The 19,592-nt window shown below is 44.0% G+C and overlaps 1 protein-coding gene and 1 long non-coding RNA gene across 16 annotated transcripts in view; one reads left to right on the forward strand and one right to left on the reverse strand.

Annotated features, from left to right (window-relative positions):
• Positions 1-19,592, reverse strand: part of LOC108034821 (four and a half LIM domains protein 2) — a 60,304-nt gene that overhangs the window by 1,059 nt on the left and 39,653 nt on the right. For 4 of the 15 annotated variants that reach the window (XM_017109905.2, XM_017109906.3, XM_017109907.3 and 1 more), the window contains 4 exons: positions 9,573-9,773; positions 8,585-8,759; positions 334-503; positions 31-217 (listed from right to left, as the gene is read on the reverse strand). In XM_017109905.2, coding sequence (XP_016965394.1) covers positions 31-217; positions 334-503; positions 8,585-8,759; positions 9,573-9,773 — 733 coding nt within the window. Of the gene's footprint in view, positions 1-30; positions 218-333; positions 504-1,779; positions 3,294-5,224; positions 5,384-8,584; positions 8,760-9,572; positions 9,774-10,002; positions 10,020-10,260; positions 10,595-14,831; positions 19,591-19,592 lie in introns of those variants that run through there. The other 11 variants (XM_017109909.3, XM_050886085.1, XM_017109910.3 and 8 more) reach the window with 11 other exon arrangements.
• Positions 11,091-12,436, forward strand: LOC127010839 (uncharacterized). Its single transcript, XR_007763659.1, has 2 exons — positions 11,091-11,570; positions 11,895-12,436. It is a non-coding gene; the product is annotated as an uncharacterized LOC127010839 (long non-coding RNA).

Raw genomic sequence — 19,592 nt, forward strand, 5'->3', positions numbered from 1 at the left:
TTTGTCTATCACTCAAAGGGGTAAACCCACCTGTTATGGGCTTCACACAGGCCGTGCAACGTTTGGCAAACAGCTCGCCAAAGCACTCGGCACAGTAGGGCTTCTCGTCGCGGCTGGTGAAGCGCTGGCCAGCGAGCGTGATGTTGCAATGGGTGCACGTGAAGCACTCGCGATGCCACGGCTCGTTCTTGTAGGTGACACCTCCCGAGGTGATGACCTGAAACGTGGGAATTATAAGGTTTGATTAACAAACTTAAATTATATTAAGAAATGTTAACAGAAATCATATATGTTATATTTATGTTTGATTTCCTATTTTGGTATTTCCCCCACCTTATTGCACTTAATGCAGCGCGTGGCGAACTTCTCCTCGTAGCAGCCGGCGCAGTAGATCTCCTGCTCCCGCGGGATGAAGGACTTGGTCCCGATGGCCGTCTTGCACACGCAGCAGCAGAAGCAGTTCTCGTGCCACTGCCGGGTTTTGTACTCCATCTTCTTGGTACCTGCAAGTAGGGAAAGAGAAAGGAGCTAACCTTAATACAAGTCCAAATCAATTTCCGCCTTCGCCGAGAGGCCTTGAACCTTGAACTTTGTCAACCCACTAACCCAGCTGCGGGTATCATATCAATTCAATCTGGGCAAAAACTCAATTTCAGACAGCGACAGATTGAGGGCAGAGTCAATCAGTGGATGGAAGACAATCCGTTTTCCATATGGCAACAAAAGCTTTGCTTCGTTATGTCAGCCAGACATGCAACCTTTCCCTTCAGCGGGGGTGCCTGTCACGCCCCCAGACGAATTTTCCTTGGCTCCCAGCATTTTCACAACAATTAATGCTGAAATTACGCAAATTTTTGGCTAGTCCCGAGACAAAAGCTATAGTCCAAGTGATTTAGGGCATATAAACCCTTGAGGACTTTGCTCTCCTCCTACTGATTTCGCTGGCTTTTATTTATTGCGTGCTTGAAATGTTTGTGGCCAAAAATAAGCAGACACAAAAGAGTTGAGGTAATATTCCCCCGCTGCGGGAAAAAAGGTTTGCTAGAACGGGTAATTGAGTGGAAATGTTGACTCTGTCGTCTGAAAATTATTCTTTAATTCACGGTTGCTAGGCCAGACAATTGGGGAAAGCTAAGCCAGTCTCGGGAAAATTTGTTCTGGGAGTTGTGCTAAATTGCCTCAAGAAATTTCCATTAAATGTGACATTAAATTTCACCAAAAATTAAATTAGAGGGAGCGTTGTCTGTAATCTTAAAGTTGGTAAGAAAAATCCTATAAATTTTCTGTAAATTCAGTATATTATTCAATCATTGTTGGTATAGTTTTTATAAGTTAATAGAATATAAAAAATGTTAATCATATATTTGGCTATCTAAGTAACTTAATATTTTCCATAAGGTTAAAATGGAACATAATAAACATATTCCCAAAATGTTGGCCTCTAAAGTACCGTGTAAATCAAAGCATTTGCATTATTATTCAAATGTTATAGCTTGTCTTTCTTTATTAAAAACCCAAGTTGATGGACCCTAGATTTATCATGGATTTAATTAGTTGTCTGGCTTGTTTGAGAGGCCCCCCCTAAAAGGCATTCATTACTCATTATCATCCACGGATGGCGATGACGCGATGGCTCTCCACACGGGCCAGTGGGCGGTTCCTTTCTTCTGGCCAATTCGAATAGTTTTCGGTCAGTAATATTGATAAATTATGATGTCTCATCCGCCGTTAATTAACATAAGATCGATTTATGAACCGCTCGGATACTGCGGCTGTTACCTGCTTTGCTGGCACGCGGATCGCCGAGGCGACAATAATCGCCCAGTTGGCAATAGAAATTGCGGTTCTCCTCCACGGCGGAGGCGTTCGGCAGGAACATGCTGAGCACGGCAATGTCCTCGTTGTTATCCTTGGCCTTCTTGATCCGCTCCGCCCCAATGGTTTTGGTCTGCAGATGGAGCCGCGACTTCATCCTCGAGCTGAGCACATCCACATCGGTCATGGTGATCAAGGGCTACTTTATTATATCTTTGGGTTAGTTCGCGAATGGAAAGTGTACCCAAGCAAATGACTTCAGTTTTCACCTCTATCCCTGCCGAAAACTTTCCTAATAAGTCACGAGAAATGCAATTGCCATCGCTAAAAGTGGGTCACTTCGAGATCGAAGACCAGCCATTAAACTCATTTAAGATATGCCACACGAACCGCCGGATAGTATCTTAAAAACGATCTCTGGACTCAAGCAGAAAACAAATTTGGCGACGCCTAGTCTCTCTCTTTTCCACAGATCCAGCGATCTGGCATGATCTCAAGGCGTTGCCTCTATGACATCATTTGCCAAATAACAAGTTTCATTAAACTTAGCGAATGCTTATAAATAAAATCGCCAGCCAAATTGGTTATAATGGAAGTGAAACAACAACGGGCCTTCATAAATCATTAAATAATTAACTTTTTGTAAATACAACAAAAGCAACATTTGTCGGGTTTCATGAACAATGTTCGATTTCTTTTTGGTCGAAGTTTGTGCGCAAATTGAAGCAGGAAATTGTCCAAGTTAGAAGCGCACAGGAAGCCGAGATTGGAATGGGAAAGATTAGACTGGAATAATTCCTATAGAAGCCCACGCAATTGGGAAGATGGGGATAGATAGTTAGGGAATTTGTCAGAAATACCATGGCTAAACAAGTGGAGTATTCGATTTGGGTTGATGATGTAAGATCTAGGTTTGGCAGGAAGTTTAAGTATGAAATTCTAGCGCTGAGCTCGAGCTTACACACTACAAAAAGCTGAAAATTTGAATATAATCAACAACAAATCTTTAGTATTAACATATATATGCTGTACAGATTCATCTGCTCTTGCGTAGCGAAATATTTTATAAATATTTATCCCTCCATCAACAAAAATATAAACAATCAGTAAACTTCCACTCCTTCTCTTCGTATTAAAACAAAGCTTTAGCTAATATTTAACTTGACAAAGGGGTGCGAAAAGTGTAGTTAAACAGGGCTATATACGCATGTTATTTCAGGGAACAAAGAAAACCCACATAAAATGACTACCAATAACAATCTAGTTCAAACTCATCTGACAAACTCAATTGACCCCATCAATATTGCGTTACCAACTCTCAACCGCAGCACTCATATGGGTTTCCTCCGCTTTTTGCGGCTAAATGCCGGGGCATAAACAGCGTTTATTTATAGCGACCAGCGTCTAACATAATTATAACTAATTGTGATGGGCCGTCAGCGGGGCGCAGTCCAAAGGCATCGCCCACCGGTGAGTTTGAACCCCGGCAGACGCCTACAACAAACGCCGCCGCCGCAGCAACGCCGCTCGGATGCCGAGGGTCAAGTGGCGAGGCATTGAGACAATGATATATTGACAGGTCGCTGACTGCGGCCGTGCGACGGCGACGGCGCTGATTGATGGCGTTTGCATTGGCCCGAAAATGAAAGTGGATTCGAATCGGATTTGGACTCGGATATGTCAGCCCCAGCCAGAAACCGAGGCCGAAATGAAACCCTTGCGTCGTGCATGGTCTGCATTTTTAATTGCAATTGGAAACCAGCAGCAGCGCAAGCACCACACACAGAAAGAAATTTCTATGTACATGTATACTGTCTGAATGGATTTCTTTTTTATATAAGCTGCATGCACTTGAAAGCGGTCGAAGAATACACTTAGCTGAGCAACATGCTAAGATAGCATTATGACAATTTAAATAATTTACTAATATTATTTATAAAGCATAGATAGGTAAACCAAAACTTTAAGGGTTTAAAAAATAATTTTTACTAAAAAATAACTTATAAAAAAAATTTATGACTTTACATTTTCTAAACCAAATAGGTTGAATAGAATACTATTCTTCTATTCTATTCTTTCTTAATAAAATTTGTAGTTTTAAATGAATTGGTATTATTTACAAAGCTTAAAAAAGAAACAATGCTAGGGATAGTAGCTTTCAAAAATAAAAATACTTAGTAAAAAAAAATTAGGGTATAGTATAACATTTCTATAAAAAATTGCTGAGTGTAATAAAATAGCTGTTACCCCTTTTTAATACAGATTTATTAATATGCTTAATTTATATGAAATGGCTTTATAAACGGCGTTTTACCCTTATTAAAAAATGTGAAGTATGCTCCTCAATCAGATCGATATAGGGTATAGTAAAAGTATACCTAGTAAAAACACTCTATAGAAAATAAGCAACACAAATCTGCCTTCTTCTACTGTGCACCAGCACCGGCTTCATTTAGCGGCTTCCCGCAATATTTGATTTTCACTGTGAGATCTTTGACTTTGACCCGCCGCAGGGCACAAAATGCTGGCTCAAAGTCGGGATTTATTGGTCTGTTAGATTCGGCGAAAAGAGAAATTGAATTTGCTTGTTTTGGGGGCCTTGTTTTGATAAGCCGAGCGGATGACATGGGCTAAGTATGAGGGAGTTTAATGGACCCACAGATGGGATCTTTAATTAGCCGGGCGATTAAGTTGACTGGCCCGAAGGCGAAATGCCTGAATCACTCGCAGCGCAATCAACGAATTCAATTGAAAACCATTTGGAAATAGTCTCAAGCGATTTCGTTTCGATTGATATTCAATTGCAGTGTCAACAATAATAATGGAAAGAAATTCCAACTCAATTGCGTGCATATTCATATGTCTCTGTCGCCGCTTTTTACATGTTTGGCTCTGCCATCTACATGTTTTTCATTTCGGATCGAGCTGGCCATTGCCTGACACTAAATGCAGCCAAAATGGGTCCAATTTCGTTTCCGGCTTTGGTGGCACGACATCTCTTTGGTTATTTATGAATTTGACTTGATATCGGAGTGCTTCGCCTGGGAAATTGTAAAGGCAGAGGCGGTACGAGTGTCTAGATTTCATTTCTGGGGTGACTTGCAGCTGCCACCTGAGGATTGTGTAATGCGTGCGTTGTGTGTGTGGGCCGCACGTTACGTATACGCCCAGGATGAAATCAGACGTTAAGTATACGCCATGTGGGTCGATGGGGGTTAGCCTGCTCCTCGAACTGCCCCCTCTGCTGCAGGCAATTTACAATCTGGCAAAACAGAAGCCATTTGGGTACACTTCTCCACACTGTTTACAGGTGAACTGCTCTAAACAACAATATGTTTATAATTGGAGACAGCGGCACTGGTTTCGCTTAATCAACGCCGCCACCTCAGCTACAGAAATGCGGAAATACTTTATTTCGGTTCTTGATTGTATCGAGATGATCAAAGTTTATGCATTCAATTCGCATGCAACACGTTGCTCTTAACAAAACAAATACGATATTTGGGGAAATTCTTTTGGATATCCGCGGCACATTCCACGCGCTTTGAAAGCCGCTTTGAGACTGAAACCCCGAGCCGAGGGCCCCAAACAAAACAGACGGCGGAGTTCAGAGAGAAAAGCGGCCGAGAGAAACGAGTTGAATTCTGTTGATTCGATTTCAGCTGGGTCGAGTTGAGTGAGCAAGTGGATTGAGTGGAAATGTTTACTGGATCTGTTTACTGGAGAGGCGGTACCTGTTGCATGCCGCCTTCGACAACAGATCGTCTTGTTTGAAGTCGACAAGCCGTAATAGCTGCACTGCTAGAAAATGGGATCATTGAGGTTTCGAAAGGGCATCCTATGATAACACCATTTAAAAATCTGTTAGATATTGGAAGCCCTGTAAGTTATACTTCAAGGTATTTACAGTATTCGTAAGATACTTTCTAAGAATATCAAAAAATATTATCTTAAAGGCTTCACATATAATTATTAAAATAATGAAACCTATATATAACTTTTAACATGTTTAAGGAACTTTTACAAATTGTTAGAAATATGAAATTCCATTACTACAGTTTAAAGAAATTAAAGTATTCCTAGATGTTTACAAAAAAATGGTAAAATAAGATCTTAGAGGTTTTTAATCTAATTTTATTTTCAAGATTTACTTTATCTTTATGATATATCAAATGATAGGATCATATAATAAGGTATGTTATAAATACAAATCTTTTAGAATTAAGGAGTCCTATAAGGTATACATTTTTAGATTTCAGAAAGGTAACAATTTCTGTAAAATTCCTTAGATATTTTCAATGAAGATTTCTTTGAGTGCCGCACTTGGCAAGGCAGTCAGGGTGCTTTTAGAGACTCCAATCTGCCGATCTCCGCCCGCTGCTGGGGCAATTATGAACTATTTTGACTGATCAAACCGGCCCGGGAGGAGATTGACGAACCCGCCGGCGCATGGCACTTGATTTAGCCTCCGTTTATGCAGATCTGACTCGGCTATGGGTGTGGGCACCCATTATGCCTATGCACGGCGGCTCGGGATGTGATATGTCAACTAGACCTAGAGGTCTGACTAGTTGGTTGCATTGCCGCAACGCCCAGTGGCATTTGGGCTCGGATCGAATAGGAAATAGTTGCAGTTTTTAATCAATTCTGGCCCGATTTGGTGTTACTGAACATTGTGGCTCTAGGGCGTTGCGAGCTGAAGTTCATTTCGCGGGCAGCGTTCTTGATTAATTCGCCAGAGTCACGGAAATGGATCGACCCGCGTTGGATCATCCCATGGTGCGTGGGATTCCCCCCTCGGTTCGCTACCAACAAATCAATCAATTGAAAGTCAATAAAAAGTCGAAATTCATTGGAAAAATGTGCCAGCAGTTGACTAATGGCAGTCTGAGTTGAGGCTACTTAAATATCTTATGGATCCATAATGTATCTTAAAATTCCTACAATTTATCTTAGCATTACCCATTTTATCTACTCAAGCCAAAACGAATGGGACATTCGCTAGGTGCCAAAAACCAAATTCTATTTAATTCCTCCCGCTGATTCGCAATGGCTGGCCGCACCTCCGCCTCCGAGGCAGCATAATAATCATTTTTCATTCTAATGAATCCGAACCGAGGCAATTTAAAAGCCACAAATCAAGGGGGAAACGAAATTAAAATCCCAAAATCTTTGCTTCGACGACGCGTGTCAGGGAGAGTAAATAAATCAAAAAAGCAAAAAATTATTATTATTTCTTCTGGTGAGTCACTGTGCCAAATGGGATTATCTAGGGATTCTGCATGGTATCTCCACTTTGACTTGGTAATTAGCCAGTGTTTAGTATGCACTTGATGCGGCCAGTTGTTAGCACCCAACTTGGTCACTGCCGTGTCGCCTGTCCATCGGAGATCCACCTTTGATAAACAAAAGAATCTCTCAATCCGCAGCGCAGAGTGTGGGGTGCGCTGACATTGAAATAACTTTTCTCGAGTACAGGAAAATCAGCAGTATAATAATTTACTTACAGCCTCTGGCCTGTTCTACACGTAATTGGCAACGCGTGGTTGGCAACCTTGCGTTGACGCGAAAGTGTCACGGCCCCCTTGGTGTTTTGGCCAAATTCGGAACGTGCCGGGGGGTCGGCTAAGATCATATCGCATCGCATTATATCGTATCGGGCGTTGGTTTTGCGCTCGGAACTGATCTGCGGCGGCATTTATCAGCCATAAATTCATCACTCGCTGACAAAGTCAATGTATTCGGACGCTGTTTGCCTTTCTGTCGTATTTATTTGCGCTACAATTGAAAGCGGAGCAGACACCTTGTCCGGAAAGCGGCTTGGCATGGGCTTTTTGGAGCGCGGGTTCAGGGTCTGGCGTGGGCTGCACTGTTTGCCCGCTTCATTCAAGAGTCTGGGCCCAGGTGACAATGAACTTGCACTGGCGACATCGACGCACTTACGTAAGCAGTCGCAGCTCTTTGCATCTCGCAACTGCAGGCACTCGAGTGTGGCAAGTTCGTTAGCTGGAATGCAAGGCTTGCGAACCGAATCTCTCAGCCATTTTAGGGTGGACCTCGTTTAAGTAAATAAAAGTCACCTTTAAGTGACATGAAGTCATAAGTTGTGTGACGTTTGACAGCCATTTATTTTAGTGTATAAGAACTGGTTTTAAAGTTCAATACTCCCTCAAATAGCCTATAATTTGTTTTTTGGCGGACCTTATTTCAATAAAGAAAATCTACACTTAAGGAGTTACAATTAAGTGATATAAATTCAGTCGTAAAAAGTGTCACGTTTGAAAAAAACATTGATTTTAATGCCTAAAAACTGGTTTGGAAGTTCATTACTCCATTACTCATATTGGTTTAAACCCAATCAGTTAACCCCCTAAGCCTTGCCAAAAATGCTAAACATACATTTTAATAACCCCCAAATAGTTATCAAGTTAAAAATAGCTGCAAAAGCAGTCCACCCCAATCCGCATGACCACAACTTGACAATCAATTTCCATGCGCTGGTATTGTAAATTGATCAGCTGCCCGAGATATGGCTTGGATGCCGGATACCTGGGCATGTGCACCTGTGCTGAACCAGTTTCCTGGCAGCCCAGCTCCTGATAACATCCATTCTGGAGCAGCAATTAGCCAACCCAACGGTAACAAGAAGAACTTGAATTCCAGAGCCCATTTTCCCACAGCAAATTGGCACTTTTGGTGCTCACACTTTTCAGACACCGCCCGCAAGTATGCCACAGTTTCAAGGGGGGTTTTCCTCGATTTTCCTTACCTGCGCGAAAAACTTCACCGCAGCCATCGCAACGGGAGGCAAACTGGGCGTCGTAGCAGTTTCCGCAGTAGATCTTGTCCGCCTTGGCGCCGAACTGCTTGTCCACCAGCGACAGGTGGCACTTGAAGCACAGGAAGCAGGCCTCGTGCCAGTGCTTGTCTTTGTAGGAAAGATCCTGGATTAGAAAGAGGATTACAAGTTACATTAGACACGAGGCAAAGCTAGGCTAATTTTAGTTGCCTGTTAAACTAATCCTTATAACTGAAACCAAACAAAAAACTTCTGAAGATACTTTAAACTTATTTGTAAAAACTACTCTATAATTTAAATATCGCATTCAAAACTATGACATACAAACTTTTTTGGACAAACAAATATTTTTCTACCTTTGTAACAATTTTTGATAGTCAAATCTCTTCATTTAGGATTATTCCAAAGCAAAGCACAAAATAGAAATTCAGAATGCTACAATTTAATCATTTAGCTCATTTAGTTATTAAGATTCCTAAGTAGAACTGTTTTGCAAGATACCCAACCACATTTTCTAAAAATCCCTTTAGACATTCCTAATTGAGAGCAAGGTTATAAGAATCTTCTAATTAAACATAAACTACTGCATTTCTGCTCGTGTTGCACTGGTTATTCTAATTTTAACGCGATAATTAAACAAAAATTATGGCTAGACGCATAAAGGCAGCCTAATAAAAACCCGATGATAATAAAGCGGGCATAAAGTTCAACAGCAGAAACATAAAAAGCACATTAAAAACCCGTGTTTTCCGTAAACTGATGTATAGAAATTCGAGGTATTTTGACCGATTCTACATATAAAAACATATTTATTGATTTATTTTTTATGAGCTGCAATCGGAACTGGTTTCTTCGAGTTGTCAATGAAAGTGTGCCCCACTTAGTGGCTATCAAGTGCTTTGACTACCCACATATGGTCGTAAATTGGGTTTACGAACGGTTTATGGGATCCACGTACCTTCGAGTCGATGCCAATGATCTTGTTGCACTCCTCGCACGTATTGGCGAACACGTTCTCGTAGCACTTGATGCAGTACGGGTGATCGTCCCGGATGACGTAACGCTGTCCGGTGAGGCTCTCGTCGCACTGCCAGCAGCAGAAGTGTCCGGAGTGCCAGTCCTTGTCCATGGCTTTTGTGTACTCGCCACTGAAAATTAACTGCAAGCAAACACGGAAATGTAGAGCTCCACAACACTTGTATCTCGGAGATAAACAAAAAACGGGGCCTAGAGATCGATCACATAGATAGGTGTATTTTTGGGCTTATTCATAGGTCTTGCTGTACTGTGCGGTGTGATTTTGGACATGTTTTTCTGTGGCTGTTTCTCTTTGTGGTTCACTGGCTGTGTGGGTGGGTGGTGTACTTAGATAGACATTCGGTGGATACCTTTTAGTAAACGTTTTTGCCGAGGAAAGTAGAGTAGTAACGTGTGTCGTTTTGTAAAAGTTCGATATGCGAGAGTTTTCTTTGGAAAGTATACATATATGTATGGATAGATGGGAATCTTTTCCTTTTGGACTGGCTTGGAATGTGAGCATGTTTCTTGGGATGATCGGACAAAGGGCCGTATGAATGGGCGAAAGAATATATCGTTACGAACTGCCACAAAACTGTGCTGGGACACACATGACACAGGTCACCTACCCCCTTTCCTCGATGGAGGCGTCCACCTCGACCTCGCTGATCTGGACCTCGGACTCGCGGCGCTTCGACGACTTCTTGACCTTTTTCGTGGTCTTCTTCACTTCCGTTTGCACGGTTTGCATAATTTCCACGTCCGCCATCGCGCCCGCTATCTCGCTCGCTCTAATGACCGACTGAACTTTCTATAATTATTGTATCTTGTGGATAGTTTTTCTTTGTATCTGGTTGCGTGTGTGTGTGTGTGTTTGGGTGCGTGTGCGGCGTATTTTCGATCGATTTCGGAGGTCCAGAACGGTATGAACTTTGCCGAGTCGGGATCTCAACTGGCGCAGCGGTTTCCGAAAATGTTTTTCAAAACGCCTGCTGCACCGCTTTCAGTCCGCTCTGTATCTAGTTTCGCCAGCGCCAAGTGTAAAAATAAAATCTCGGAGAGCACGGCCCCCCTGAAAACACTCAGAGAGAGGGGAAACTACGATCTACAGAGATCTCGTGTCTCGGCAGTTTTCATTTTTCGGAGCGGCCAAGACGGGCGGCAGCAGTTATTGCAGTAGACAATGTAAATATCGCCAATAATTAACGGCATTATTGAATTCGCAATGCAATTGGTTAATTTTCTCAACGATTTCGGCCAATTTGCATGCAATATTTCGTTCACGCTTCCCGCTAAAAATAAAGATACATGGGCAAATGAAAAATCGAACGCATTTCAGGTGCCAAGAGGTGGGCGTACGGCCCACCTGCCCGTCGGTCAAAGGGGCGTGCCATGCTTGGCCACCCTCTAAAACGTAGCGCCCCGCCCCCCCAAAAAACCCCCTTCTAAATCACTTGTCAGAGTTTTGAAAAATTTTCAATTTTTCACCAAAGGAAATGTAGTTGTTGCTGCTGCTGGCGCTTGTGCACACGACACACAAGAAGGCACATTCGAGCACTCTCGTAAGCGGAAAATGGAAAATCTGGGAAAATTCTCTTTCTTCCCACACTGCACTACACACGACACGATCTGGCGATACCATGGAGCATAAGTTGGTGTATCCATGGGATCGCGGCTAAAACGATGATCGGCGTCTGGCCTTTTTGCTTATCGCACCCCAGCGGTATTTTCGTATTTCCCATTATATTCCCTAATTGATCTCCAGCCCATACATTACGGATTATAGTATTAATATGTGGAATTTATTTTGGCATTCCGCAGTTTCTCGATTTGCCTGGCATTACAGCATTTGGCACACAGACAACATTGAAAAATGTTTACTGAAATGAGATGAACCAACAGGTGTGCCGGCGAATCGGAAAAATAATTCCCATTTAATGTAAGAAAAATTCCAATATTGCGAAATACCATAAATAGATAGGGTGCTTCGGTTTGGGGAAGTTCATTTTATTTCTTAGAATTTTTGATTTTCATGTTCTGTTCTTAGAGAGTCAATATTTATGGAATAAGCGTCTGCTTCTCGACCTTCCTAAAGTTAAATAATCCTAATTATTTGGAGAGACTCTTTGACGTTTGATGAATCCATCAACATAAATTTGTAGCCTTTTCTTGAGCACTTATTCATCATGACCTCATCTGTTGCCAAATCAATCTCGTCGTTTAAGTATTTCACCCCAATTAATAACCAATGTTTGTTCAGCAGCAAAACTAATTTCCATCAGACAAATTGACGCGACACCTAAGGGCAGCCGGCCAAGGTAAATTGGCGAGAACCAAACAAGAATGGCAGAATGTTCTGGTGACAGTTCAGTGGTAGAAAGCAATTAACAAGGCCCCTAAACGGCGTTCTAGGCCGAACAAGAGAAACCCGACAGATCAACATGAATAATAAACAAAATCAACAACCCGTGAAATGCTCTGGCTAGAGGGCAGCCACCACAAAAAGTATATGCATATTGTTTAAGAACCAAAATGTTGATGTAAGCCGATTCACTGCTGCGATGGGGATTTATGGCTTTAATAATAATGAACCAGGGACGTGGACTGCCAAGCCTTAAGGGGGTTTAATGTGCATACATATCAAGGGAATATTCACCATACCGAAAATCAAATTAGAAAATAAATCTTCTTTATAATAATTTATCTTTGTTTAAACTTGGGTTTGTTTGCTTTTCACAATGTTACGTAAGGCCATGTAATGCGAATTTATGGTTTCAATAAACATTTGTAGATTGTTTTGCCTTATTTTATTTATGGTTTTCATGTGTTAAGTGCAAATAAATCAAAATTGATGGAACATCAGATAAAATGAGCTAAGACAACCAGCATTGTAAGTACTGAAAATATGATATGATATGGTTTGATCTTATCACATATCTACAGTATGATATTATAATAATATAATAAATAGAAATATATTTATATGCTATGTTCAGTTTTAATAGTATAGTATATATAATTTTTCCCCCAATAGAAACATATTTCCGGCCCAACTTCTGTGCGAATGCAGTTCCGCTGACCATGCTCCTTTCTATCATATACCGAATGATATACGTTCGTGCTTGGGACTGCACATACTTATAGAATAATGCATCGCATGTGTATATTAGTTGTTGCTATTTTCGCCTCAGACGCGGGCAACAACAACTGCAATGGAGCCGAGTGTAATGCAATCTGCGAGTTGCTCTAAAAATAAGCTGCATTTCGCGAATCTTTGATAAAAAGTTTTTGCGTGCTGGCGCCCCTCCCCGGGCTCCTCATTGCGATTATTTTGGCATTTTTCACGCAGGCGTTAAAGCGTTAATTGGGTCATAAATTCAGACACTCGCACATATAGGGAGGCGCGTATACTTTCCAGCGTATTTTTATACTTTTTATTTCTTGTTTATTGAGCGGGTATCAAAAGCGAAGCGGCCTTACTTTGCCGAGACAAGAGCCTATTCTGTGTAAATTATCCCCCGATGGGGGTGTTGTCTATAAGTTCAAGTTTAAGAACAGCTGCGCCCCAAAAACACTTTATTTCAATCTAGAACATTTTTAATTTGTATTTAATTTGCTCAGCGCAAATTTTTTGGAAATTTATTGAAAAATACGCTAGTGCAAGCGAGTGATGCCAAAAATTATGACTCTCTGGTGTGTATTTTGGGAATGCAAAACCAAATGTCTGGTCGTGTGGAAAAGGTGTTTCATTTAACTGACACTGAAGAAGAAAAATTCATTTACCAGCTGAACGCACAGAATTCAAGTGAAATTTTTTAAGAAATTATTTAAGGCAATTCCCGCGAACAGCAGCATATACTATGGGGAAGATACACTTGTACTTTGTGGGGAAAATATGAAAGAAAATATAACCGCAGGCTTTTAAGTGTGCCCCGCAAGAAAAATGAATTCATGTCAAAGACAAAACTATTGAATAAGACTTTTTGGCAGCGTTTTCGCCGTGTTCGCTTGGATGTGGCTCTAACGCTAGTTCGGGGAGATACATTTATTCTTGCGGTACGGATGCATTACGTAATGAGTTTTACAGAAATAAATACCAAATGGCCCGTTTGCCCAGTGCAAAAAGCGGAGAACAAAGCCAAGTGAGCTGCGTAAACAAATCACTCGAGTGACACACTTTCCTGTTGGCCTGTCATAAATATTTTGGGAATTTTTCATTTTCAATTTCCCCTTTTGCGGCCTGACAGTCGCTGAGATAATTTGTTATCTCGGCGAACCTTTGTCGCCGCTCAGTGGCTGACTTGTGCTTAATTTGACTGAGGATACGACATGTGAAACCTGACAGGGGAATTTCGCGAAAAAAGCAAGGTAGAGAAGTGCAAAAATAATATAAGTAAACTGGCAGGAAGGAAAAGTTCTGAATGAATGAATTGCAGAAGCTGGAACATTTTCCTATAGACTAGCATACTTTCGGGATCAAAAGACTGCATACTTTGGGGAAAACTAGAAATATATAGAATAATATAGAAATTTATTAAATGCAAGTCTATCATTAGAATTGTTACTCGAGCATTCTTAAGAGCCTACAAAATAAGACATTATAAAGCGGTTCTATTATAAATATTAAAAAATCTACTTATTAAAATGTATGAGCGTTTTACGAGCTTCTTAGCATAAATCCCATTAGATATTCCCATATTTTTCCAGACCCATTCGAGTTACTCATAAAGCCCCTTAGCCCTGACCTTAAGCCCATTACTCAGACTTAAGACCCACTAAATCCCAGTGTATGCTCCTTAAACTATATATAATTCGTGAGCATGACGGTTTGTTTTTGTTTCGCTTAAAGTGGCAATGACAAGAGCCTTAAAAATCGCGTAAATCTATAGGGCGAGCAGTTCCCACTGGGATTTATGTATCGCCCCATCACCGGGCTCATTGGTATTAAGCGTATGTCAAACGATGACATCATGCGTATTGCAAATTGGGCCTCAGAAATGTTGTGCACAATTATATGGGCACTTGTGGCAGGATTTATGAGCCCTCTTCTTCTGCGCTTGCACTTGGTGGCCCATGGATGGATGCCACCATGATCTCAATGCCCGAGTATTTCGTTGGCCTGTGCAGAATTGGCACAAACCGCAGATGCGAAATTCGGTGGGGTGTACGACTATTTTTAGCAACCAGAGTGTAAACCAAATGTTTTTCATCATTTATTCAGTTGGCTTTTATTCTCGGCGTTTTTATAAAGACAAAATCGTTAAATAAACTAACAGCTATGGTAAACAATCCTTCAATCGTTCGGTACTCATTGGGTGCAAAGTTTTCTGGGTCGTTAGTATAATACATGGTTTATACAGATCGGGATCGGGGATCCCTCAGTCAGAGGAGCGGGTGCTGGGCACTGGGCACTGGGCACTGGATCTTTAACTGGGACTGATTTCAGGTGCAGCGTGCTCGGTTTTTGGATGTGGCTTGGACTGGATTGTGCTGGGCTGTGCTTGGCTTGACTTGGCTTATGAACATGTCTATAAGAAACAGATAGAGAGTAAATCAGATGAGTGATTGAGTGTGATGTTAGAAGATTAGTTCTCAAACCAAGCGAGCTAGAAGAGCGGATAGAAGTTGGCATCTTTGAGTATGTCAAAGGTGTCCACCACGGATCGCGCGGGCACCACTGCAGATGAAGTAGGTGAAATAGGGGATTCTCCAATCTCCTCGACCGATGAGGCTGGGGTTATGCACACACTCTGCCCGGCACTAATGGTGGAGAGAAGGTTCTGCTGCGTGGATTCCGGAGTCAAATTTGTGGACACCGAAACGGGAGCAATCTCCGCCAGAGCTGCAGCCAGAGCCTGATCTAGGCGAGAATCTTCTGTAGCCTGGGGCTGGCTCTCTGCCTTAGCATCCTCCTTGTTTTCCTTTGCTAAAGACTTCTTGCGTTTCTTAGTCTTCTTCTTTGTAGACTGCTCCTCGTCTGGTTCGAATTCGGCTATGCCCTCCAAGGACTCACCCACAAAGGCTAGGCTGCTGCGGGGTGAGAAGAGCCCTGATCCTCCATTGGCTTCTTCGTTGGTCAGGCTGCTCTTGGAGCTTCGTCTGGATCGTGTCTTTCTTTTTGGCGGTTCTGCAACCTCCTGGTCTTCATTGCGCCGAGAGGAACCCATTTGAGTGTCCGAATCATTGTCATCCCTAAGCTCTTCCTCGGTTTTGGATCCCTTGCGCAGCTTCTTCTTACTCTTTTTCTTCTTGGGCTTCTCAGCGGGTGATTCTTCCAAGGGTGCCACCTCTTCTAGCTGTTCTTCGGGCTGCTCTTCCTCCTGCGGAAGTTCTTCTGGTACATCTGCTAGAATTTCGCGAACAGGACTGCGACTGAAGAGGGTGATACTTTCTCCGCCAAGACTGATTCGCCGGTTCTCCAATAGTTCTCCAGGCTCTACATCACCATTTTCTTCATTCGTAATCAATGGCTCATCCTGCTCCTGATCACGAACTTCTTCCTGCTCTTGTTCTTGCCAACCGAATTCCTCCTCAAACTGATCTCTGGCTTCCTGATCTTCATTCTCTTCCGCTAAGCCCTGGGCATTATTTACTTCTTCGTCATTGTCATCTAGTTTAAAGTTCTTGCGCCAGTTGTACTCCCTCTTGGGCTTGTAGTTGAGATCCACCTCGATGTCATCCTCCAGTTCCCCCACATCCAGCTTGGGATTAAATCCATAACGGGTACGTAACCTTGTAGATTGTCTGGCCACCACATGAGCATCGCCCAAATAACGCATTTCCGAATCCCGGTGTTCACTTTCTGTTACTAAACCCAAGGCAACGTCTACATCTGAATGTCGGGTACTGGAGTGGGATCGCTCGAGTTCCCTGGTCTTGGCCCACAGGGCGTACCTCTCACTCTCAGAGCCCGACTTTTCCTTATCCGATTCACTGTGATCCGAGGGCAGTTGCTCCTGAACCATGGTCTCGTACTCCCTCAGGATGCCCGACTGTTTTCTGTTCTTAATGGCCTCGTTGTAGATCTGTTCGATGAAGGAGTCTGGATCGGAATAAGGCGTTGCTCCGCCCACAGCGCCATCATCGAAACCATAGTCGAGAAAGTCCTCCACATCGTCTACCTCCTCCCAATCCTGAGCTCCGCGATTCTCATAGCGATCGGCATTCCTCTCCGCCTCTTCACACTCGGAGGTGTCATGATGGGATTCATCGGTGGGTTGGGTGCGTTCGTTGTTATCCGAGATTCCCTCGTCCAACTCAAACTCGTACTCATCTTCGTCATCGATCTCCACCACAGTCTGTCGTGTGTCCTCGCTGTCATTGGAGCTACTCCTCTCCTGATCCAGGCTCTCATGGTCCCCGACAATATCATAGCTGTAGATGGCATTGGTGGCATCGAACTCAGCTGCCTCCGCCTCTGCAGCCAGAACTGCTCTTGCCCAGGAGTCTTCATCCTTTACTGGACTCCTTGAATCAGAAAAATCCTGTGGTTCTTCGGTGTAAAAGTCCTCCTTTAACCAGGTTCTGGTTCCAGTGAGGGTACGCACTTCGATTTGGGAGATGTAGACAAAATCATCGCTGGGATACTCCTCAACGGGCTGTTCCTGGGCAAGTGAGTAGCGACGGAAGTGATGGTATTCATCCGGTTCTAGGTCACCCATGAGAGCCGAGTCCGAGGCCCTTCGCTCGCTGTCCAGAAAATCGGCATTCAAGTGCCTTGAAAAGTTCTCAAAATTAATGCTCGAAGCGGCCAACTTATCTAGTAACTGGTCCTGCATCTCCCTCTTAGCCGACTCGGCTTCGATGTCCCGCAACTGGCTTAGATCCTCTTCCCTCAGCGGAGAACGACTCTGACTTCGAGAGCGTTGGAACTCGGCGGTACGATGACGTAAATCATCTAGCTGGGCGGCAGAAATTTCCTGAGACTCGCCAGTCCTCTCCTCGGAGTAGGTCTTGGGCTTGGCGCCCAAACGATTATCGGTTAGAGAGTCTAGGATGGCTGCTTGGAGCTCCCTATGGGCTGCCGCCTGCTCTCGAGCGAGGTCCATGCTCATTCCAGGAGATGGGCTGCGGGATCTTTGAAATTGAGCTGCTTCCCGACGGTGCTGCTTAAATTGATCACTTCCCAGATCAAGGGACTCACCCACATAGGTGGAGCGTTTAAAGCCGCTGGCCACGAGCTCATCCTGCAGATCCCTGGCCACCTCGGAGACGGTGCGATCTAGATCTGGGTTCTCCCGCGTCATCTCAACCACTCTCTCTAATTCCGAATGGGTGGGACTAAGCACGCGCAACTCCATTTCCTCATTGGCGTTGTGTAGCTTCTCCAGGGCCTCCAGGTCGAGTTCCCTTTGCCTCACACTCGCTGCCAGGACACTTTCCAGTTCCTCACTGTTCTTGCGCAGAGTGCGCAACTCACTGCCCTCCAGATTGAGCATCAAATGGAAGTCATCGGGTTCCCTTTCTTGTGACTGGGACCTCGATCGGGATGGTGACAAGGATCTCTTGTCGCGGCTTTCTACGTAGTGATCGTCCTTCTCCTGCACAAACTCATAGACGTACTCGACTGTTAAGCGGGTTTCCGGCTCGGGGGTCCTGGCCCTCTCCTGGAGCACCTCGAAGAACTGATCATTCTGGGCTATCAGCTTCTCGCGTCGCTTCTGCAAACTCTGCTCCAAATTGGCGGCTGTGGGTAGTGGCGAACGCGATCGGGATCGAGAATGGGATCGCACTCGGTTTAGACGCAGTTGCTCGAAGAGTCTGGCCATGCTCTCCGGAGTATCCTCAGGTTCTGCCTCGGCTTGGACTACACTTTCCTCTGGTGGCTCGACAATTTCAATGGTTACGGTGGGCAGGGGAAGCGGAGATGTTGGAGGCGAGGCCGATTCTATTATAATCTCCGGTGAAGCCATTTGTTCGTGAAGTTTCTCGAAAATCTCATCGTTGTGCTGAATACGCTTTATACGGCGACTTTCCAAGCTCTTTGCTATATTATCAGACGTTGGCAGAGGAGACCGGGATCGTGAACGGGATCTAGACCTGGAGCGGTCATTCCTCTCAGCCCTTAAAGTCTCCACAAAGAGTCGCCTTTGTTCTGGTGTAGTTTCGGCATCCTCCATGGGCTCGTCGGCCATTGCATTAATCTCTATCACGGGCTGTGGTAGAGTGACCTCTGGGCTGAGTCGTCCATTGCCATTGGTTTCGGCTTCCATGGAACCTTCCGAACTCGATCGGGATAGACGTTCGGCGAGTTCATCGTTCTGTTTGATCAGTCGCTCCCTGCGTTTGTGGATGCTTTTCTCAAGGTTCTCCGAGGTGGGAAGTGGCGAACGGGATCGGGATCGAGGTCGGGATTGTGTCCTGTCCACAGAAGGCTCTCCTTCCCTTCCCCTTTCTTCCAGGGAAGAACCAAGTGAAGCACCTCCCAGGGGTTCGTATACCATGGGTAACAAGGAACTTCCATTCCTGGCATCATCGGCAACAGTTCGGACTTGTAGCTGCTCATTAGAGGATTCATTTCCACTCAAGTTCGATTCAAGGAGTTGAAGCACAGTTTCGCAGTTAAGTTCACCTGGTGCTACTCCCTCCTGAGTATCGTCAAACACCTCTAGCGATGGCTCCTCCTCCACATTCATAAGATTAGCCACATTCTTGGGAGATGGAGAGGGGTTTCTTGAGGCAGAACGGGATCTCGAAGGGTTGACTGAGGCGGTAAAGTCGTAGAAATCGCTGAGACCCTCCATGAGCAATCCATACTGATCCCGCCAAGGAGCCGTATCCGGTTGCTGGACATTGATGGAGGGTGTTGCTCGAGGTGGCTGCTGTTCCTGCTTTGACTGCTGCTCCTGGCTGGCGGACCAGCGCTCCGGGTAGTGCTCCATTTCATCCATGCGCGGACTGCGACGCAAGCCAGGTGAACCGCCCCTCGATTGCTCCTCTGTTGCGGAAGAGGTTTGCAGCT

Source organism: Drosophila biarmipes, chromosome 3L, assembly GCF_025231255.1.
Source record: "Drosophila biarmipes strain raj3 chromosome 3L, RU_DBia_V1.1, whole genome shotgun sequence".
NCBI classification, from domain to species: Eukaryota; Metazoa; Arthropoda; class Insecta; order Diptera; family Drosophilidae; genus Drosophila; species Drosophila biarmipes.